General features: G+C 34.0%; 1 protein-coding gene across 1 annotated transcript in view; it reads right to left on the reverse strand.

Annotated features, from left to right (window-relative positions):
- Nucleotides 1-1,075: 1,075 nt before the first annotated feature.
- Nucleotides 1,076-24,222, reverse strand: part of Xe7 (A-kinase anchor protein 17A) — a 45,893-nt gene continuing 22,746 nt past the window's right edge. The window contains exons 4-12 of the mRNA XM_089103517.1: nucleotides 23,394-23,630; nucleotides 20,391-20,539; nucleotides 19,076-19,277; nucleotides 18,475-18,576; nucleotides 15,730-15,927; nucleotides 13,283-13,479; nucleotides 11,382-11,699; nucleotides 7,536-8,197; nucleotides 1,076-1,328 (exon numbers count right to left, since the gene is read on the reverse strand). Coding sequence (XP_088959643.1) covers nucleotides 1,180-1,328; nucleotides 7,536-8,197; nucleotides 11,382-11,699; nucleotides 13,283-13,479; nucleotides 15,730-15,927; nucleotides 18,475-18,576; nucleotides 19,076-19,277; nucleotides 20,391-20,539; nucleotides 23,394-23,630 — 2,214 coding nt within the window. The 3' untranslated portion in view covers nucleotides 1,076-1,179. The remainder of the gene's footprint in view (nucleotides 1,329-7,535; nucleotides 8,198-11,381; nucleotides 11,700-13,282; nucleotides 13,480-15,729; nucleotides 15,928-18,474; nucleotides 18,577-19,075; nucleotides 19,278-20,390; nucleotides 20,540-23,393; nucleotides 23,631-24,222) is intronic.

Below are 24,222 nucleotides of genomic sequence, written 5' to 3' on the forward strand. Positions count from 1 at the left end.
CTCTTGCATTAGTGCGAATGGTAGAAGTTCCCTTCCACTTTTGTGAACCAGGATTTCAAATGGCACCCTCCCTCCTGCAAATATTTTTTTAACATTCATTAGTGGTTCGACAAGCAGCTGAATTGAACCTCAAACCAAAGAGAAAAAGAGGCATTACTTCCCGTGGTAGAAAGTGTGCCTTATTTTCATTGGTTTACGCCTGCGGGCTGTTTATATAGGCATATAATATTGTCTTGTGGACGTATTCTAGAGGAGAAAGCCATAACCCTGTCTCTTGAAAGCCAGATTGGAGTCTTTGTGAAATTTTGAGCCAGTAAAACGTACGGAAAGTAAAATTTCAGCTCATTGATTCTCCTGTGTGAAACTTCTTCCAGTAAGAAAAAAACTACGTTTTTTACGTTTTTAACGTTTTAATAGCCCAACAGCTGCTCACCGACTCACTCTTGCTCTTGTCTGGTTTATTTAATGTTAAGAGGAATCAAGTTTGTCGCCTTTATTTTAAATTTACAAAGTGTTTTATGGAACTCCCAACATGGACAAGTAGCTCCTCCCTGCAGAGAAAATATCGATAAATGACCTCACCTGGAGTTATTGAGAAGCGTATTCGTGATTTTCTACGAAATACCAAGTCTTCCAATCTGTGGTCATTTCTGTTAGTCCCGTGTTCATAGTTGTCGAAGTGAATTTTTCTTTCTGATGTTTCTTTTTGTTTTTCTTGTTTTTACTCTATCTTTTTTGGGCATGCCCAAAAAAGTTTTTGTTTTATTTGACTACTTACATTTAAAGTGAATGAATAAGTACAAAAAACTTTAAAAGTGAATTTTACACCAAAACGCTTTTGGACAAAACCAAAAACCTCTCTTTTTTTACGCCAAACGGCAAACACATACTAAATTTTTACCCGTTTTGGGTTTGAGCGATTCCCACTTTACTTTCATGGTTTTTAATTGGTCAATATAGGACTATTTTTTCCCATAGTTCAGCAGCAACCATATCCAACACACGCACACAATGCAAAAATCTTTATAAAAAAAATAAGAAAAAAGTATAAAATGAAAAGTACCCTCTCTTTTCGAATGAAAAAAGGGCAAAATGGCAAAACAGCTCAAACAACTTTATATAAAAATACAAAGCAAAACGGAAACAACTATTTCAAGATCAATGAAGTCCCACAAATTGCTATCTATGTTCATTCGATGACTTTGACTTTTGAAAATATTTTTCATACGAATCTTTGTCCAGATCGTAGTAGCTCTTTGGTTGAAAGGAGGAGCCACGATAGCCTCTTCCTCTCCCCCTTCCTCTAGGATGTCTATAAAATGGCCTTCCTAAAAAAGATAAAAATATGAAACATCAATCTGTTTTTTTATTTCTTTTTTTTTTCATTACGACAACAGAAAAAAAAGTCGGTGTACACGTATAAATTATCCTAAATGAAATCTAGTTAAAATTGAAATACAATTAATTATACAGACAGATTAAATGAAGATAAATCATGCAAACAAAATATTTTTTTTTTCAAATTTTTTTTTTTAGAGTTTTGATATTCTTGGTGTTTCTTAACTGTTTCTTTTTTCTAAGTTGAGTGACATTGAATTATTTCCTACCTGTGTTTTTTTATTTTTTTATTTTTTTTTTCCATTACGATGACAGAATAAAAGTCGGTGTACACGTATAAATTATCCTAAATAAAATCTAGTTAAAACAGAAATACAACTAATTATATAGACAGATTAAACGAAGATAAATCATGCAAACAAAAATATATTCTAAGGGTTTATACCCTTCAGATTTTCTTTAGGCTTTCAGTTTCTTTTAAATAAACCTAAAAATTACTTAAACAGCCTTCTGTTTTTTTTTCTCGTGGTTATTTTCTTTGGTTTCAGATCTTTTATTAAAAATAGTTGAGTAGTTCTTTTTTTGAAACAAAACCCTTAATAGTTCAATCAGAAGCGGGATAAAATTTCCGTTTCACATAAATTTCTTTCTTTTTTATTGATTTTTGGGTAGGTCCTATGCGGGAGAATGCACTTTGATGACGTGTGGTAGGGAATTGGAAGATTTTCTGACAAATATTAAGAACCTGAGGGAAACCAAAGGATGAATAACCATTTTTACAGAATCACAAAAAACTCTTGATCGTTCTAAAAAGTTTTGCTAATGCAGCTTTTCCTTTAAATTAGAAAAAATCCAAATTTAGGATTTTATCTTCCAACTCTACAGCTATAGAACAAAGTAGGAACTGATGAAATACAAAATAAGAAAAAAAATATAAAAGAGAAATAAATGTGAGAACCACTTAGTTTCAGCCTAGATTGAAGATTCGTTACCGAAATGACTGCACATGCTCACATACTGAAATGACTGCACATGCTCACATACTGAAATGACTGCACATGCTCACATACTGAAATGACTGCACATGCTCAGATCATAGGCAGCGCGCTAGCGCTACCTAAGTAAGCAACGATGTGGGTACAATGTGTTTTTTTTTTCTCCATATCCGAGCGCTTCGTATCAAAGGAGTTGTCGTAGAAAGTTCGAAAAGGGCTCATTCGATTGCAAATTGGAGTGGCTAGTGCCATTTTTAATAGTCGAAAGTGATTGGAGGGCAACTAGCCCCCCCCCCCCCCCCGACGCCCATCATTCCCCAAAACTCATCCAATCAAAATTTTGAGATAGACATTTTGTTCAGCGTAGTTGATTTCCAGATAGAAAATATCTTTCTGAGGAGGATACTCCCCCACAACCCTCAGGACAAAGGTTTTAAGTTATGCCATGGGGCATATAAGTTTTTTATAGAAGTCGTTGTCGTTGAAACTTCAAAAGGCATGAGTTTGCTATTTAAAAGCGCGTAGTCCATTTTAGATTGTCGAATAGTTATTGTCAGCAGATAGACCCCCTCCCCCAAACTTATCATTCCCTCAACAACCTCCCCTAAAACTTGGTAGATCGTCATTTTGTTCAGTGTAGCTAATATTCATACAAAAAACATCTTTTTGAGAAGGACACTCCCCTAAAACCCTCGGGGCAAAAGTTTTAAGTTATGCCCTGGGGGCATATAAGGTTTTTATAGAAGGCGTCGTAGAAACTTCAAAAAAGGCTCATTCGATAGGAAATTCAAAGGGCCATTGCCTTTTTTAATAGTCAAAAGTGATTGAAGGGCAACTAGCCCCCCCCCCACCCCACGCCCATCATTCCCACACACATCCAATCAAAATTTTGAGATAGCCAATTTGTTCAGCGTAGTTGATTTCCAAGTAGAAAATATTTTTTTGAGGAGGACACTCCCCCACAACCCTCGGGGCAAGGGTTTTAAGTTATGCCCTGGGGGCATATAAGGTTTTTATAGAAGGCGTTGTCGTAGAAACTTCAAAAAAGGCTCATTCGATTGGAAATTGAAAGGGCTAGTGCCCTTTTAAATAGTCGAAAGTGATTGGAGGGTAACTAGCCCCCCCCCCCCACCCCCAAAAATACCCCAAACAAAACAAAAAAAAAATTTGATATAACAATTTTTTTAAGCTTATTTTATTTCCAGATATAAAATATTTTTTTGAGGAGGAAATTCCCCCACAACCCTCGGGGCAAGGGATTTAAGTTTTGCCCTGGGGGCATATAGGGTTTTTATAGAAGGCGTTGTCGTAAAAACTTCAAAAAAGGCTCATTCTATTGGAAATTCAAAGGGCTAGTGACTTTTTAATAGTCGAAAGTGATTGGAGGGCAACTAGCCCCCCCCACGCCCATCATTCCCCCAAATACATCCAATCAAACTTTTGAGATAGCCATTTTGTTCAGCGTAGTTGAATTCCAGATAGAAAATATGTTTTTGAGGAGGATACTCCCACATCCCTCAGGGCAAGAGTTTTGAGTTATGCCCTGGGGGCATGTTAGGTACTTATAGAAGGCCTTGTCATAGAAACTTCAGAGCAGGCTCATTCGATTGGAAATTCAAAGGGCTAGTTCCATTCTTAATATTTGAAAGTGATTGGAGGGGAACTAGCCCCCCCCCCACGCCCATCATTCCCCCAAACACCTCCCCTCAAAATTTTGAGATAGCCATTTTTTTCAGCGTAGTTGATTTCCAGATAGAAAATATCTTTTTGAGGAGAACACTTCCCCCCCAACCCTCGGGGCAAGGGTTTTAAGCTATGCCCTGGAGGCATATAAGGTTTTTATAGAAGGCGTTGTCGTAGAAACTTCAAAAAAGGCTCATTCCATTGGAAATTCGAAGGGCTAGTGCCCTTTTAATATTCGAAAGTGATTGAAGGGCAACTAGCCCCCCCCAAGCCCATCATTCCCCCAAACACATCCAATAAAAATTTTCAGATAGCCATTTTGTTCAGCGTAGTTGATTTACAGATAGAAAATATACTCCGCCACAGCCCTCAGGGCAAGGGTTTTAAGTTATGCCCTGGGGGCATATAAGTTTTATAGAAGGCGCTGTCGTAGAAACTTCAAAAAAGGCTCATTTGATTGGAAATTCAAAGGGCTAGTGCCCTTTTTAACAGTCGAAAGTGATTGGTAATATTTTTTTTTGTTGTTGTTGTATCGAAGGAGTCGTATAACCAGGGCACTTCGTATCGAAGGAGTTGTCGTGGGAACTTCGAAAGGGGCTCATTAGATTGAAAATAGAAAGGGCTGATGCCCTTTTTAATAGTCGAAAGTGATTGGATGGCAACTAATCCCCCTTCCACTCCCCCCCTCCCATTTGCCCATTATGTTTAAAAACTAAATGTTGCCTTAAGATTAAATCAAAATACACTGTGAAAATGCTAATTCCCAATAAGGCATCTCAGCAGTATCCCAAGAACGACTGAGGGTATTAAGTTCAAACTTTCGAGGCTACTTCTGCTCTTAAACTTTAACCAAATCAAAATAGTGTAAGTGTATCAAAGCTATCAAAGAAAGTAAACAGATTTTTTTTGCGAATGGTATCAAGTTTCCCATTTCAGGTCAACTAGAGGAGGTACGAAACTAAGTTAGACAGTACTATTTGTGTCCAGATTTTTAAAATGGTGTATGTTGTTAAAAATTGCTGAAAATTTTTCTCCAGCATACAAATAGCAGGCCAAACTATAAAGTCTTAAAAAACGAAAAGATTTAAAGTGTTATTTTCTTTTTCCTTGAAAAGACTATGTCAATATAAAACGAACAGAAATTAATTAAAAAAACTTTTTCCACAAAATAGTTTTTCAAAGAAAAGTAAAGAACTCCATTAAACAAAAAATGAGCAAAAATAAAATCAAATAATCTACTAAGCTCGAAAACTACCACAAATCAGCATCGATAAATAAATGAAACCCAAAACGAACAGGAATTAAAATAAATAACCAAGTCAAACTTAAAACGAGCAGAAATTAACATAAGTTGGGCGCAAAACCCTTATGCCTTCCCAAGGCCAGAACAGAATTTGCACTTTACTGAAAAAATATAAATGTTTTTACTTTTATAACTTTAATAAATCAAATAATATTAACATTTTGATTACTAAATTTCAGTATATGCACATTATACTGACAAAGTTCATTCATTTATACTTTTTCAGTAAAGTGCAAATTTTGTTCTGGCCTTGGGCAGGCATAGGGGTTTTTCGCCCCTTCTGTCAAAATCTGTTTTTTTTCAGTTTGATTTTGTTATTTATTTCAATTTCTGTTCGTTTTGGGTTTAATTTATTTATCGATCCTGATTTGTGGTAGTTTCGAGCTCGGTAGATTATTTGATTTGATTTTTGCTCATTTTTTTTAATGGAGTTCTTTACTTTTCTTTGAAAAACTTATTTTGTGGAAAAAGTTTTTTTAGTTGGGCTAATACTGAAATAATTGCACATGCTCACATACTGAAATGATTATTATTGTAGTGACCGAATAAAATTTCGTTTTTCTTAATCTTGAAAATACTAAGAAGTAACAAAACATAGAAGAACATCCCATTAAAAAATATACACAGCTGCTAAGCCATTCAAATTATTCATCTGAATTTCAGTTACAGCTAAGAAATTGATTTTAATCAAGCAATTAAAATTAAAAATTGTCACTAATGGCAAAAGAGAAAATAAAACCCAGAATATCTAAGTTTTCGCTGTATTTTATGATTGTATGTTCTTTAATTTACAATAATACTTTAGAAACGAATGAAGAAGAATGATGTTGTAATCCTACCAAGGTGCTTTTGGGAAAGAAAAAGTCTCAGCTACTGCTATTACTAATAAAAACTCACTGCAGCACAAACCCGCCCCAGGCCAACACAGCTACGCACGCTCCTCCTCCATCCAAATCTATTCAAAGCCTCCATCTTTACACGCTCCCAGGAAGTTCCCATTTCCCTTCAATCTTTCCTTATGATATCCTCCCGCTAGAACCGAGGTCACCCTGATTTTCGTTAGGACCTAGACCATTGGCCGACAAAGACAATCTTTGGCAGTTTTTCATCCTTCATCCGAAGAACGTGCCAACGCCTCAACCTTTAACAAATCCAAAACTTTCCGAATTCAAAAGAAAATCCATCTTTAAAAAAATATGCACGTTTTGCAATTTACTATTTTATTCTTCGAATCGTTTATGCTACTGTCAGCAACTAATTATGACGTCCTCGCAAAGTGAAATTTTTATGAAATTTAATAGTTCTATCAACTTATTATGAACTTATTCATTTTGTTGTGTGTGTTATATTTTCTTGTTGCGTGACATCCGCTGCTAGCTATGTGCTTTTATGGTAATAAAATCATTTATTCGTATTATTATTAAATGCATTACCTTATATTTTATTGAAGATAATGGATAAGATGGGTTAATGACGTGAGACAAGATCTAGGCTAATTAAACTTAGGCATTAATTCGAACTCGTCTAAATAACCCAAGTTCAAGTACGCGCCGCAACTAGTAAAGAACGAACTTCAGCCCATAGCAACCGAAAATTTAAAAACACGTTTTGAAAAAAAATCTATGAATTAAGCCCGTGTATTTAACTTTTTTTTACCTAAGATGGTCAAATGACGTATACCGGATTGGTTTGTCTGGTTTCAGGCATGGGGGCTTACAAATACTGAAGTATATATACATAATAAAGAACAGACAACTTTAATTTCGAGTATATCTTGGAAGTAAACAGTTTAGTTCTTTTTCCTTTGTATTTTCTATCCAAAATCATTCATTTCATTTAAGCAGAAATTTGCTTGATAAATATATCACATATATTCCTGACATAAAAAAAGGAACACTCATATTCAGGACACTGAATAAAGACATACTCTGTATTATCAGGGCCAATCGAGACGAACATTTCACTCAAACAAAATGTTTGGCAAATAAAATGAAAGGATAAAATTGGTTCTGAAATATTTACGGAGTCAAAGAATTAACAACCAAAGTAAAAAAATAATTAGTCCAAAGTAAAGAACAAAATTATTACCTGTTGCATTATTTTAAGAAACAATAAATAGAGAGGAAAAACAGACAGAGAGAGAGAGAGAGAGCGAGGGAGAGAGAGAGAGAGAGAAAGAGAGAGAGAGAGAGAGAGAGAGGGAGAAATACACTTACTTGTTCTTGAGGAAGTTCCTCTATGATGAAAGTCCTCACGATAACGATGGCTTCTTTGATCACTATAAGGATGTTCAAGTTTTTCATCGTCAGAACTTTCATCTGGAGATAGACTAGGGGTTCTTTCTTTCTTATTTTCCAGCGTCTCGTGCTGTTTTTTTAAAGGCACATTATCCTGAATAAGGCGATCGTCTCTCTCTTGGCACATCCCAGCATTTTGGTCATCTTTTCCTTTTTTAGTTTCTGCTTCGACTGCCTTCTCTTCTGAGCTTACCGGGCTGTTATCTAAGACTGTATTGTCTTGTTTTATGACAGAGAGTTTACTCAGCTGTTGAAGCCTTTCGCTACTGTGTACTTTTTTCAATTCTATTGAATCAATTTCTTCATGGTCCTTTTCACTCAGTTCTTTTCCTTCAGCTTTCGAGGTACATATATTATCTGATTCTACGAAATTATTTTCAGCAAAGTCAATTTTCTCAACCTGTTCTGTACACTTTACAGGTTCACTGGTTCCAGCTAGACTATTTTGTACCTCTCTTGCACGCTGAAGCTGTCGTTGTACTATATCCTCCATCACAGGTTTCATCTCAGACTCATCCCGACAATTCAAAGAATTTTTATCTTCACTCTTTGACCGACTTCGACTGGCAAATCGTGTTTTTCTGCAGAATTACATTTGAATTACATTATTGCAAATTGAAGAATTACATTATTGCAAATTACAAAAAGAATGACGGGTTTTATGAAACTTAATCCGATTACAGACTGTTTAGATTAACCAATCAAATATAATAAATAGTAACAATTATGACTGCAACGACCACTACACTTAGTAAAGAATGAAGTTTAACCCATAGTAACCGGAAATTTAAAACGCTTTAAAATAAAACACTGTCAAGCGAGAAAAGATTGCCATTTGAAGCTGACCCAGGAATGGTAACTATGAAAACAATTAATAGCTTATTATAACCCTCTGTAAATAACAAAGACGCACTATAGAGGGGCATTAAAGAAAAAAAAGGAAATATGAGCTTAAAAAGTGAGAAAGACGAGAAAAGGACACTTGCAAAGAAATAGAAAAACCTGACTAAAAACAGCTCAAACTTTTAAACAGACTTTCCTTCATTCATTTCAAAGATTATGAGACGTTTTACAATTAATCGGGTTCAAAAGTTTTAGGATTTTAGGACTTCAAAAGTTTTACACTTAATCCAGTTTTAATAGATTGTAGTATTTTTGGTAGATCTAAGCACAATAACTATGTTTTGGAGTAAGAAAAGACTAAGGAAAATTAAAATTAATCGGCATGTAATATGTCTAATACGGATGGCTAAGGAACAAAGAGCATACCAAGCATAGCAAGATTAACTATCCTTAGCATTTCAAAAGACATAAATGACATCTGAGGTTAGAATGATTGCGACATGAAACGGTCCGAGCCTGGTGTCACATAAGTCACAACCCCGGAAAATAGCAGATAAGTCCCGTCATCTGTAAATAAACACTTCGCTCATTTCAAAAGTAGAAAAAAAAATGATATGCAGAGAACAAAAAGGATAGTAATGTTGAAAATTGGCCCATCTTCAGGAATCTGTAAATAAGAAATGTCTACATTAAGTACACCTGATCATTACTCTCATTCGCCTAGTTGTCTATCAGCATTTCGGCTGGCACGTGGCCCGATACGGATAAGTATTTTTTTGTTATCTCTTACAAATTACATTCGAGGAAGCTAGGGCAAGCCATATAAAATGGATAAGGGAAAATTGAAAGAACTCATAAATTGGCTGCCTTAAAAAAAAGAAAAAAAGAAGAAAAAAAAAATTGCCATTTTGAACACTGGAAGCCTTAAAATATTTATTTAAACCATATTAGACCACAGAGTGCTACCCAAAGGTATTAATTCTAAAACACCCTAGGATAAGGAGGAAGGGTCGAATATAGTTATTGTCCTAATAAATCAGTTGTGCCGAAATGAAATTTAATCAATCTAATTTTCCTAGAACAGACAGAGAAAATAAAGATACAATATACACACAAAAATATTAAAATGTAAACATTAGCGCGATTCAAAACGTAGGTATCATGGACGGATTTCAACTAATATATACAGATGATAATTTTTCCTAATAAAATAAAATCTCTGTTTCATAACGCTACAGACCAGTGTTTTCCAAAGTTTGCTGAGTGTACCCCAAAGGGTAGGAGCAGAGTTTGGCGGGGATACTCGTTGCACCAGAGCTTGGAAGGGATACACCTGTACATTGAAAAGGACAAGGCTATTAAACGTGGAGCCATAACACGGATTAAAATTCACAATCAGAGAGTCAAATTAGGGCAATCTGTTTTCTCAATGCCAACAGGTTTATCCTTCTCACTGATCCAAATAAATGTTATCCATAATCTATATTTTAGTTACATTTTACTGTGAATAACTACGTTTGTCTTTTTTTTATTATATTATATATTTACCCCCCCCCCTCCAAAAAAAACACATATTTGGAATGTCATTAAAATACATAAATTCTTTTACGATGTTACCCAGCGTTACAAAAATTAAAGAAAGGGATGACAAAATATTGGGAAACATTGCTGTAGATATAAAGTACCTTCGTGGTAGATCTTTTATTTAAGCAATCTATTTTCAAGTATTCTTTAGAAATTCATAAGGGTAGTTTATAAATAATCAAGTGCCCTGCAGACATTATTAACTTCGAATTATTGAACCCATTCACTATCGGTTGGACACCCTCTCTAATATGGGGCATCGATAAGATGTCTCTGCATACCCCAAAGGATATCACGTCGGGTAGAAAAAAGACTTTTTATTGTTTACGAGAAGGAGGTCATTTGAGTAAAAGCATTGAAATCAAAATATTAAATCGAGTTTATTCGAGTATTCGAGGTGTTTAATGCAGAAAATTAGGTAGGCTGCGATCGCTAGTATATAAATCCTTTGTTTAATGTTCGGTTTCCTATTATTTGCTTTCCTTCTGTACTTCAGTGTAAGCAGTATTCTTAATAAAAATGAATTAAAACGGATCAAGACCGACTATAATCGGCATATTAAATTTCTGCTTTATCTTTCCCGATCTTTCCGCAAAAGCATTTAATTACGCTACATTCAGCAACAAATACTATCCAAACATATCAAATGTTAAGTTATAAATTATTGAATGATGCCCCATTGGTCAGTTTTACCCGCCTTTTTCGGTAATTAATTTAGTTTTTTCGTGTTTTTGTGTATTGAACGTTTTTTCTTTCCTTTATTTACCCTTCTGTTGTAAAGTTTTTAAGTTTTCATTTATTTCTTGTACACAGTGCATTCTCTCCTTTTTCTGTTTTTACTACTCAAGCGTCTAATTGTATATGATTAAATAAAGTTTACGAAAGACTGATAAGAGTGATAATAAAAGGTTTACAAAAGAGTGACAAGAGATAGTCTCTGTGAGAGGCAAAGCTGGCATAGCTTTTCCAGAGGGGTATAAAAAATGATTATTTTTGTTTCTTTGTATTAGTCTATAACCCTGGGGCCGAACTAGGAAAGAAACACATACGGTAAGAGTAATTCAGATATTCTATCAGTCCTCTGAGCCATTTGAAACCCTTTCGTTTGACTTTTCTTAAAAAAAGTTTTGGCAGAAATTAGGGAATTTCATAAGTGACACTAGGGGAAGGACTTATATTCCTCAGCTCTTCAGCGCTACCACCTATAAATGACAACAACGGGGAATGTGAAAACTTTTAGATTTAATAAGAACATGGATAAATAATTACAGTTGATACATTACTAGCTTCTATAATAAAACTAGTGATTAAAATAAAGCAATATTCTGTTCATTTTACCTGTTTCTAGGCCGAGATTCACTTCTAGAACTGCGCCTTCGACTGCTTCTACTCCTTGAATATGAACGGTGACGAGAATGCGAGCGTGAACGTTGACGAGAATATGAACGTGAACACCGACGCATTGGCGACCTTGATTTTCTATGAGTTCTTGATCGCTCACATGACCTAGATTTTGAACGATTTCTATGTCCCTTAGGTGGTATATAGCGATGGTGAAAGCCATACGGATGTTTTCCCGGCCAATCTCGTTTACCCCTCTTCCATGGAGGGAAAGGACCCCCACGATACGGACGTGATTCAAGACTTTTAAGCCATCTGCAAAAAAAAAAATCAATAAATAAAGAAGAAATATTCTTGCACCTTGATTATTCTGCTTTTACAATAGACAAATCCATCAATCTATTTATTGCTATTCAGTTTGGGGTTCGAATATCCCTTAGTGTGGTAAATACAAAAAAAAAAAAAAAAAAAAAAAAAAAAAAAAAACGAAAGATCAATCCAAGTCTTACTTAATTTAACGCTACTTTCAGAATGTCTGTCCCTGATTTATACACTGTTAATCCATTACCTACCCTAAATTTATGATTGTTTTTTCTTCATAATGTTTGAACCCAGTCAATATACCTAATTATTTACAACGCAAAGCTCGTGATTTGACAAACAGGTAAGTCAAAACTTCCACCACAGTGAAGTCCACGTGTCTTGGCCTTTTCTTTCTACAATTCAAGTAGCCATGTCTTGATGCCCTGCTGCAAAATACTTGATTTTCAATTCATTCGTAAGTATTGCCAAGTAAAGTCTATTTTGCTTATGATAGTTCGGATTTTCATTTATTTCGAATAAAAATTCACTTTCGTAAAACTGTTGTAAAACAGATCTACCTAGGCTAACCAAAAAAGTCAAGGGTATAAAATAAAGAAAGCTTACTATAAGTCTCCTTGCCTATGGAACAGCAAAGTCACCTGGGTGCAGCGTGTCGATTTCAGCCAATCCAAACCCTCACTCGGTGCAACGTCAAGGTCAAACGAATTAACTTACTCCCCTTTTCCCTCCCCGTCAATTTCGAGCAGAATGGCTGTCAAAAAGTACATTTTTAATCAGGGTGAGTCACCCTTGTAATTGCGCAGTTACAATCCGTGAATTTAACTGTCTACGCAATCAAGGGAAAAATGCCGTTACTATTATCAAGAGAAAATTAAAGATTACCACGCAAAGGAATGAGGATAATTAACAGAACCCAAGAAAGATAAAAAGAAAGGACATTGATCTTAAAAATAAGGACCGAAGGTTCCAACAATAAATATTCACTGAGAATTAAATTAAAACAAACAGAAGAAATCACGGTATTGCAAGGGTTGAAGGTACGTACTAGAAAAGTAAGCAAAGAATCATCACAAGAGACAAAATGACAGCGAAGGACAACACAATGACAATTAACGACTTATTTATATAATCTTTTCTTCAAATACATTAAGCAAGACAGTTGCCTGTAATAAAAAAACTTATTAGACAGAACAGTTTTGGCTATTATAATGCTGACAATGTGAAGATATAGTTTCAAATGTATTTTTGTTAAAAAGGTCAAAATTGAAGCTCCCAAAATCATATCAACAGCCAAAACACTTATTATCAGGTATAATTTTTAGTAAACCACAAAATAGCATTAAACTTTACTTAAAACCAACAATTATTACATGTATACTAGCAATACAAGTTTCCATTAAAAATTCGGCAAAACTAAAAACCAGCTGAAATCCCAACGAATAGATTCCCCAAAATAAATGTGTTGTCGTTTATCCCTATAAAAAGAAAAACAGCTAAAAAAACACACACAAGTCAATCATATAATAGATTTTGAAACAGAAACTGAACTAGGTGGCGGTCCCTGATTAACATACCCTTTACTATTTTCGTCCTTGAAACTTGAAGGAACGGGCCTGCCACTTTCCACTTCTTTTAAATACTGTCGAAGGGACATTTTGGCGTGATTTTCATAATCACTTCCTGCTGAGTTTCTCCGTTTTCTCTCTGATGAAGATAATGGCGTTCGAGAAACCCTTCTCTTCTTCTTCTTCTTCTTCTTCGGGTTTTTCCCCTAGAAATGAAGCTCAGTTCCTCAATTAGAATATTTTTAGGCAATTAAGAAAAAATATGTTGCGAATAATTTGCACAAGTTATTCAAAAGCAGCACAAAACAGGAATATAAAATAAAGCCTGTTGGGGGCATTACAATATTTTATTATCAATATGCGTGCTACTTAATCTTGTCAGCTATGACTCGATCTTCAAAAAAACAACCTTTTCAATTAAGAATAACCGTCATTTTACATTTTGAGCCTAAAAATTAAATATTAAACCTTAAGCAGCTAAAACTCAGCCTATTTTTAAAATACGTTTAACTTTAATTTAGGAAATATATCATTAAATTTGGCTCTTACTTCACTTTTAAAAAATACTTACTTCACTTTTTAAAATCCTTCACTTAAATACTTCACAAAAATACTTCACTTCACTTTTAAAAAATACTTACTTCACTTGGCTCTTACCTTACTTACTCAGTTACATCACTTTTATAATTCGTTTACGCTTTGGGGCAAATATTATTATATTATAAGGTTGTTACTTTTCTGTTACTATGAACAAGAGATTCTAGCATTTATGGCATGCATCGAGAGAATTAAATGCAATAGCACTGCCATACTAAATGATACAATAAACAGTAATCAAATGATACAATAAACTAGTATCATGATACAATATACAAACTACTGTATCAATAAACTAGTATCATGATACAATATACAAACTACTGTATCAATAAACTAGTATCATGATACAATATACAATATACAAACTACTACTAAAATATACAAATAACATGATACAAACTTCTACTAAATGATACAATAAACAGTAATCAATTACAACTGGTTTAATTCAAATACCATGCCTAAAAGTAACATTCAGTTTCACAATTTGTGTATTACGTTCAACTGAATGATACTATTGCATTTAGAACAACATACCACCATTTTCTACTTTTCACTGTCACTTGACACATAAGATCCCTCAAACCCAAAATAGGATCGTGTATCCCAAGAAATACAGAATATTTTGATGGTAGACATCCAAGGTAAGCGTTGAAGAATCCACTAATTTTTCATCCCAAAAGATGACCGCAGTTTAGTATATAAAATAGTACTACATTGTTTGTAATTAAAATAATAATTATTCAAATTCAAGTTCATTAATACAGATTCACTCCTTTTAGTCCCCTTTTCTCACCTACAGTTGGTCACAAAACATGTTTGGTGAGGATGGGGTAAAATTCTGCTGTAACATTTTATTCACCTTCTTTTGGATATTTTATATGCTATTATTTTATTGTTTGGACCCACTACAGCTCGTTACCCAATTTTCCTAGTTAACACAATTCATAAGACATTTCCAGCTTAGACGATATAGCCTTTTTTATTTCTAATAACAATGGCAAGTTTGATTAAGTCTCAAAATTGGCTGCATCTTTTGACTGAGAAATATCAAAAAATTAAAATCATTCAAAAATTGGCCCGCAGGGGGAAAAACCAATATGTATTCAAGTCCATCACGCCAAATTATACCAATTTAATGTCTTCATACAAACGAGCATTTTAGTGCAAATCAGAATAATCTTCCTATACTAAGTAAAAGTTAAAATTGGTGCTTTTTAGTTCTTTGGGGGCAAGTTAGTGCTAAAATTCTACAAGAGGCCAAAATTTACGAATTGAAGAACGTGTTTGGCCTAATTGAGTCTAGTTTGACAAAGTCCCTAAACAAACGATATAGAAAAATGATAAAAAAGAATGCACAAAGGAATCAAATAAAACAGAATCAAATGTATAAAAAATATAAAAATAAATAAAACAGATCGAAGAACAAATTTAAATAAAATCCACAAATGTAGTAGATGAAACTCGTTTGGTTTGGACTAGAGGAAGCCAAGAAACAAATTACTTTTGTGCGACGAGATAACTTTAAATAAAGGAAGAAAAGGATAGGAAGAATAGGAAAATATACAATAGAAGAATAGGAAATAAGAATAGGAAAAGGAACAATACAGCTAATTACTTAAGGAAGAAAATAAAACTTAAGAAGGATATAAAACCTTACGAAAAAAAGAAGAGACTCTTATCTTCAGAAACAAATTAAAAGGGAGATACCATTAGACCAAAGGATAGAGCTTCTGTAGCTTAGGGGATGGGCTGTAAAATTCAATTATATAAAAAAACCTGACATAGCGTCTTTTGAACTCCCTCCATAGCAATGATTGCAAATAAAACATCGCAAAAATAACAAGAAAGCTTACCTCATCCGTTGGGGTTTCCTCTTCCGACTTGACTCGAACACTTTTCAGTTTGCTGGCAGAGCCCTCGACAGCTCGTCTTAATCTGTCTTTTTGCTGCTCAAAACGCTGCTCTTCAAGGCTTTTATATTTCTTCATTAGCTTGGCCCTCATTTCTTGTTCAAGTTTTTGCAATTTGAGTTGCTTCTTTGCAGCCTTTTCCTGGAAAAATACATCGATTTAAAAAAAAAAAAATAATAATAAAAAAAAAAAAAAAACACGTCGCTAGAATTTGGTTAAGATATAACACTAAAGTGTTACCGTAGTTTTTTCTTATTCAGCTTAGCCCTGAATGAATAGCAGTAGTATGTGTGATCTTTACTTTTACTTAAAGAGGGCACTGGATATTTAAATGTTCATTCGAATCCAACCGTCTTTAATATTATGCAACTAAGGACTACAAACTGTTCTCTGGAAAAATAATAAATTTATATTTTGCCAATAGTTACTTTCGGGTTCTCATAGATGTTGAATTTCGCTGCATAATTTCCAGTAAGACCACACACCTTTTCGGGGGAGTTCAATTCTTACTTCTAAACAACACAGATTTTAATGTACTATTAGGTTCATGAGCAATTTAAAAATTAACAAATCTAGCATATTTAGAACCAACATAAATAATAGATTTTGTTGTTGCACATATTTTCAGTAAAACTTCATTTTTAAAAGTTTTCATTTCTATTGATATGTGTCGTTCTGGACCACAGTTCATATATTGTCCAGTATGATCATTCTCTATCTCACCTATTATAAAAACCCGGACCGGGGTGCGAGTGCTCCGGAGAACGTTTTGGCAGATATAAACATGTTAGACATGCTAGACAGGTTAGTCTGTTTTCGACTGTTTCCATCAAAGTGCATTGAAACAAACGGAAATAAAGCTAATGCAGAAACAAGCTAGACAAGCGAGACAAGCTAAGGCAGAAATAAGTGGGAGGAGCTTTTTGTTCACGAAGACCAGAAATGATCTGCGATAAGCTTACTGGTATATTCTGTCTACTGTGTTCTGGACTTACAGTTTGTTACTATGAGGTGTTTGATCCAAGCTCTCTTAAATGTGAAGGAGGCTACTACTCCGTCTTCCAACCCTGTTTTTACATTAAAATCTAACTTTGGTATAACAGTACTCGGAGAACGACAATCATCCCTGAAAAAGTATCCGTCCAAATGTTTATTAAGATGGGGAAGAGGCTCTAAAATATACAAAATAAATCATAGCGTCATCATTTCCATTATTTTTAAGGTATATTCTTCGAGAATTTTTTTTTGTTATAAGAATATCTCTCATTGACACCGATAGAGGGATCAAAGGGGCACAGACCCATGGGGAAACAAGAAAAAATTACAAAATTTAAATAAATAGGAAAAGGAGAAACAACCCCTTTAATTTCGCTATAGCAAAGCTCTTGGAAGCAATCCCCTTCTTCCTGAGAAAGTTTCTGTGCGCGCACATCCCCGTCCACCTCTTTTATATTAAACAGAAAGTTTCTTTGGCAATAAGAGAGGAGCTATCAACCCGCCATCTCCATATTCAAGTCTTAGTCCAAAAATACTCCCGAAAATGAAGGGATATTGAAGATTTAATTTCTACATTTATCTCAAAGCTCGAGGAGATTTAAAATTTTGGCGCGAAAATACACTTTTTAAGGCTTCAGGCATTCTTCCCGCTCCCCCCATCTATACGAATATCCACTTGCCCTCCTGGATAAGAGCTGATGCATAATTATGCATCAACATATATAATTTTATAAAGCCTATAGTGAATCAACTTAGATAAGATAAGCTTTAAGATAAATATTGATGCTTTAAATAAATGAAACTTTCAAATAAAATAAAACCGTTTGTTTTGAATGAACTACACGCACCGATGAATGAATGCGACATCACTGGCTATGAAACTCGGAAGCTCATTATACAAGTTTTCGATAAATCGACTGACGATCTCAGAATTTTTAATCGAAAACTTCTTAGTCCTATTAAGGGCAAAATTTTTATTTTGTGCCTTAAATCGGCAGAAAACACCACTTTGTGGTTGCACAATCTTTTTTACTGAGCCTTTTCTCAATCCATCAGCCCTGAAAAAAAAAAAAAAAAAAAAAAAAAAAAAAAAAAAAAAAAACGAATAAAAGCATATGTGACCATTGTTCCAGGAAAAAATGCAAAATCTCGCATTTTTGTAAGTAGGAGTTTGAAATCTCTGCAATAGTATTCTATAATACACTAAAAATTTAATGGTGTAATTGTCATATCGGGGAACGTATCGGGGATCGTAGCTTTTAATGGGTAATTTAAAAAACTAGTGAATTTTATATACTTATATTTAGAATTAATATAAAAGTCAATTTCTTTGAATTATATATTGTTATCAAAACTTACTTTTCTAGAGTTTCAATTACTATTACTACGAATCACTCCTTATTTACAGGTTGTAACCACGAACTGCTAGATAAATTTCCCAGTTCGAAACAAAATTACTGTCCTGGAGGAGAAAAGGCAAAGATAGGCACTTGAAAGCACATTCGCAGCCCTTCGGGCGTAAATAAATTCTTGAATGTTTCATTAACCAATGACAATTTCTCGAGAAGCGTAATTACGCCAAATCCTATTACATGAGCTAAACTGAATATTAAATAGTATTAGCAAAGCACGAGTTATAGCCAGGCAAACCTAAGCACCCTCAAATTATGATCACCAAAAAACTTCACATACCGCTTTCATTTTAGCTTTGTCAGCCTTTTTCTTTTCCAGATTCTCCAAAGCTTTCAATAGCTCATCTTCCTTCTTTTTCGCCTCTTCCCCTTCCATCTTCTCCTAAAACATGAAATAATAATAACAAGAAATTAAACCTAAAACCGTTATCTATTCTTCATGTTTTCAGGGAATGATAATTTTTTGGTCTTTAAACTATTAGGTTAAGCGTTTTCAGTTAGACTTTTACCTTTGCTACTATTTTTAATGCTTTCGAGACAAAACGGTTAGACTTTCAGGAAATTAGAAATAAAAGTCATTACAAAATAGCATTTGAAATTAAGGACAGAAAGAAAGAAAAAAGAAAGGAAATGGAAGAAAAAAAGGACGGTAAAATAGCATTTCGAATCAAAATAACTTTAGATACTTCCTTAAGGACTTTACCATACACTGAAATGGGGATTCATGAAATTACGAAGAAACTTAAATTAATAGATTTGCTTCAAAATTATGACTTACATCAAAGAAAGAAAAAAACAGATGAGAAAAAAGAAAGAGACAAGAAAAAGAAAGAAGAAAAAGAAAGAAAAAAAGAAGATGAAAAAGAGACAAGAATTACTACCTTTACTCTATTCAAGAGAACGTCCATTAGCCTTAATGATTCTAGTTTTCTTTGAGCCAGAAGTAATTTTCGCTCCTCAACAGCAATTTTAATCTCTGCGTCATATTCTTCCTTTTCGAACTGTTTCTCTAATTTTTTCTTTCTCTCAAGATCAGCCATTTTCTTTTCCTTCTCTTCATTTTCTTTTAGTTCCTGCAGTCGCCTATAAAATCAAATGTAAACCCTGATTTATGCCTACAAACGCATTTAAAACCTGATTTATTACGTATAAACTGCGCACATCAGAGCATTCAAAATTTTCATTCAAAGACGTTTTTGGTCTAATAAGCAAACGCGACAACCAACACTGGGACAGCGTTTCCCTGTAACAAAGGTTCCCTGAGAGAAAAATTAATTTGATGTGGAAAATTTAGACTTTGGAGATATCAATATAATCTGCTATCTATATCACTTTAATTCAACGGTCGTTTAGCATCATTGGGGAAACTTCAGCGATGTTATTTTTAGTGATTCTAGTCTTTTTGGACACCCCCAAACGTTCATCGTTTCCCGAGCGGGTATGGGTCCAGGTTAATAATTCAGCTAACTAAATTCTCATGATGGTAAACGATGATGTGCCCATACACAACATCCAGCTGATCTTTGATTAGCGTAGGAGACTTAACTTTCAAAAAAATACATGTAATGACAGAAAATTTCTGTTATCACAAAAAAACTCCCACGTGAACTCGATCAACCAACTGTCAAGCAATAACTTCGTGTCCAAAGTGACGAAAATTTTGGTTCGAACCTGTTAAAGATTTCACACCCACATTTTCTAGATTTCATTGACGAGTATGCCTACTGCCATCCTCAGATTAAAACCTAAAGCTTTCAAGGTCGCTCATCGTATTTGTTAGATGGCCTCAATACTATTTTTAAACACCAGATTGAGTTTCCAGATTAATCTGGTAAGTCTTCAACCTGCCCTGCCCTCTGTTGGCTGTTAAGATATCCGACACTGACCCAGAGGGCTAACTATCCCCTTGAAGCTGTTCTATAAGGTCACTCTTAATGTCGACTTTTAAGCTTTTAATTTCATAGGAAAATTAATCAAGGTGTGACAAACTCCAAAATCACAGTAAGTGAAGAAAGCCATGTTTTGACTTTAATACATAAATGAATGGCTGCCATAATTGTTTTTAAAAAAGTCGAAAACGTGCTTATTTACAATTTTCTATAACTACAAACTGTCTTTTATAGCCTAAAAGGAAAAAAAAAGTACGATAAAGTAAATCGGAAATTGGAACTAACTACTAGAAGAAAAGTGTTTTACCTTTCTTCTCTTTCCTTGAGTATTTCCAAATCTTTCTTCCTTTTGGACTCCAATTCCCTTGTATTATCTTCTTCCTGTAGTTTTTCCCTCTCCTGTTTTCGCTTTTTTACTGTTGACTCAGCCAAATGTTTCTGCTTATCGAAGTCCACCTAATATAGCGCCTTTTCTCGTTAACTTCCAAGTAGAAGAGGTGGAATTTATTCTGTGAAAAGCTAATTAGTCTAAAAACACCCTAGGCCTAAATAAAAAGACTGCCCAAAATAGTTTTTCCTTGAGAGGGAGGGGGAGTAAACTTCCGACAGATTTATCAAAGATCTTTCATTCGACAGATTTATCACAGAATTCCACGACAAGTAAGAGTCAATTATCTTTTTATATTAAAGGAGAAAAAATAGACTTGACACACTAAAAACAGTACAGCCTACATAGGGATACAACATAGGACCAACTTGCTCCTTCCTTCAGAATGACTTGCCTTCCCCCACCCTACTCGAATCAAAATTTTTGAAACGATCCTACCAAAAAGGACAATCACCTGAAACAAATTTGGCTCTCATCTCATATATGAGTAAGCAAAACTAAGCAAGTACTTGAAACGATTTTTCAAGTACTGAGCAGTATTGGCAATATTGCATAGAGCACTGAACGTTTAAAATTGACAATACTGTACCAACAGGTTAATAATATCTGTTGAAATAACAGTTTGAGAAAAAAGGTAAAACAATAGGTTGAAAAAAAAACTGAAACTTAAAATAAGCTAATTCTTACACTGAAAAAAAAAAAATATATATTATCAGACTCTATGCTCTGATATGGACCGCAAAATACAGCCTAAATTCCTTCTTTCGTTGAATACCTTTTCCAAATGAAGTAGTTTAACGGAAGGCAATCCACGAGAAAGAATAAGAACTATTGGATATATCCCATTTTGAAACTTAGATCATTTACTCAGCCTACTTAAGATTATTTTTACCCCCCCACTCCCTAAAAAAAGACATATTTACCCCAACAATTTGAAAACCTTATTGTCATTCTCCTGTAAAACTATAAGAACAACAGTTTCGTCCCTTTGAACCAAAAGAACAATTTAGTAGATTGTTAGTTCGACTCCACCTTTTACTATTACACATACGAGGTGGTAGTATTTGAAAACCGGTTAACTTTTTTTTCTTCCAGTTTTTCAGTTTTTTAAACCAGTTTAAAAATGCCTGGTGTTCTATTTAAAAGTTGTATCAATCCTAAAATTTTAAGAACCATATAGTCTTTTAATCTTTTCTTTTTTTGATGGGGTGTTTCCAATTACATCTAGACATCTAAAAGCGATTCCCTCTAAGGGTGTACAATAAGAAAAAACAATCTAAGCTTTAACGACAAAAAATCAACAGTGTTTATCTGTAGAGAGGGCTATAAAAGGTCATAAGATCTTAAACAGCCACCCAAAAAATTCGTATTCATATTTAATTAAGTTCCACCATCTAATGAAGTTTTTAACATATTTTAATGACGTTTAACAGAAATTATGCAAAATTTTGTCAATATGAGTTTAAAATCTTAAGATCTCTTGTACACACACGTCCTAAGTATTTCTTAAGATCTTTAATTTTTTGCCAATGATTCTTCTCCATTGATTTACTATTTTAATCGAAGAAGCCAGCAGAAAACCCCATTATATTCGTCTAAACATTAAAAAAGAATCAGAGAAGCTACTTTTCTTTAGAATCATAAAAGCTACTTTTTTTTAGAATCAAAGAAACTACTTTTTTTAGAATCATAGAAGCTACTTTTTTTTAGAATCATAGAAGCTATTTTTTTTTTTAGAAACATAGAAGCTACTTTTTTTAGAACCATAGAAGCTAATTTATTTAGAACCATAGAAGCTACTTTTTTTAGAATCATAAAAGCTACTTTTTCTTAAAATCATAGAAGCTAATTTTTTAGAATCCTAGAAGTTTCTGCATATATTTTTAAGAGCAAAACTATCACCCATTATTTTTGAAGAGATAAGGCTTTTCATCAGCCAATTTTTGACAATTTTACTTAATAGCAAAAATATAATATTAAAAAAAAAAAACATGTAGAATTTGAAATACCACGCAGCAAATCACTAGGGAATTCGGTACTTATGTATTATAGCGACCCCACTCAAGAAGTGAAGTTAGGTTAATCCTAATGAAATATACCAAAATATGATGAAAACATAACATAAATTAACAAAATTATGGAAAAAAATTTAACAAAATTATGGAAACTACGACAAAGAATTATGGAAAGCAAGCCACCCAGAAAACATTATATTAAATACCTAGCCCAACCAAAATACCAACTCTATATATTAAATATTTAATTAAAACATACCTACAACGTAGTTTTTCCACTGAGCCTAAGCTTATTGTCTCCAAATAAAGATAGCTAAACTGGTTTTTCTGAGATCTAATAGATCTACTCAGATCAAGAACTTGAGTGGGGTGACTTTAATACATAAGTGCCGAGAATTCGATTAAGGTCACTTATAGGCTAAAAATTAGATTGAAAAAAAGATGAAAGAAATATACCATTACATTCCTCGTTCAACGTTCTTTCAGAATAACTACTGCCGTCACAATTAAGTCCCAGCCCCCCAATGACATTAGATACAACCCTATGCCATATATAAAAGTTTAGTTTCTATAGATACAAAAAAAACTTAAGAAACCAAAATATAGACTAGATTAGCTTAACATACGAGGCGTTTACGCAACAACTCTGGCAAATCTTTAAGTGACAATATAAAGAGGCAGGAACGATAAATCTGTACTGAAGAACATTTGGCTTTTTCAGGCGAAGTAGGCCAAGTGACGTCAAAACTAACGACCAACAAATGCACGCCTTAGTGGGATGGGACTAACCACCCTATATGGTTACATCTTGATTGGCTACCAGTTTCAACGCCATTTGGTCGATTTTGCATGAAAACACAGATGAAGATTTGACGTTAAAGATAAAGAGAGCGCCCCCAAATCAAACCTTTATAGAAGAAATCCAGGATTTGTCACCAGATATTTTGACTAGTTTTACTGCACGAAGAGCTGTCATTGCCTTAACAAATCCAATATATTCCTGATACTGTATATATACTTCAAATAAGCTGTCTTGTCCGAAATTTACATTTCTAATGCCAGAAAGAGATGAGTCCATTCGCATTCGATAAGGATCTAGCAAAGGTATATCAATTTGCCGTATTTGTCCAAACTGACAAAAAACCTAAAAAGAAGAGTTTGAAAAGGTTTCAAATAAATTTCAACTTGAAATAAATTTAATTTATCCGTTAAAAAAAATAAAAAAATAGCCCTTTAATAAAATGAATTAACAGTTCGAAAAAATAAATTTAACCGTTTAAAAGCCGAGTTGAGCAACTTCCAAATTGAATAAGTTTTCCGCAATTATTATTATAATGAAAACAAATATGTAAAATGCAATTAATTGCCAGTGTTGCCTACTGAGAGGAACATACGATAAACATCTCCAAGATCCATACGAAGGAAATTTAACCCTCGGGCCCGACCAAGGCATCGACGGCCCTATGCACAATCCATCAATACATGTCACAAAATCGTTGAGATAGACAGTAAGATTAAACTGACAAACAGATTATGAAAATTAAATTTTACATGCCAGAAAGAGATGAGCCCATTCATATCGGAAAATGATCTAGCAAAAGGCACCAATTTACCGTATTTGTTCAAACTGACAAGAAAAAACATGGGAAAAAGAGTCCAAAAAGGCATGGTAAAATTTTCAACAAGATGCACCAATTTTTACCCCCCCCCTCCCCACAGATTGGCGTCATGTTACT

This window comes from Artemia sp. Qi Xiang Cuo, chromosome 2, assembly GCF_049724085.1.
Source record: "Artemia sp. Qi Xiang Cuo chromosome 2, ASM4972408v1, whole genome shotgun sequence".
Classification (NCBI taxonomy): domain Eukaryota; kingdom Metazoa; phylum Arthropoda; class Branchiopoda; order Anostraca; family Artemiidae; genus Artemia; species Artemia sp. Qi Xiang Cuo.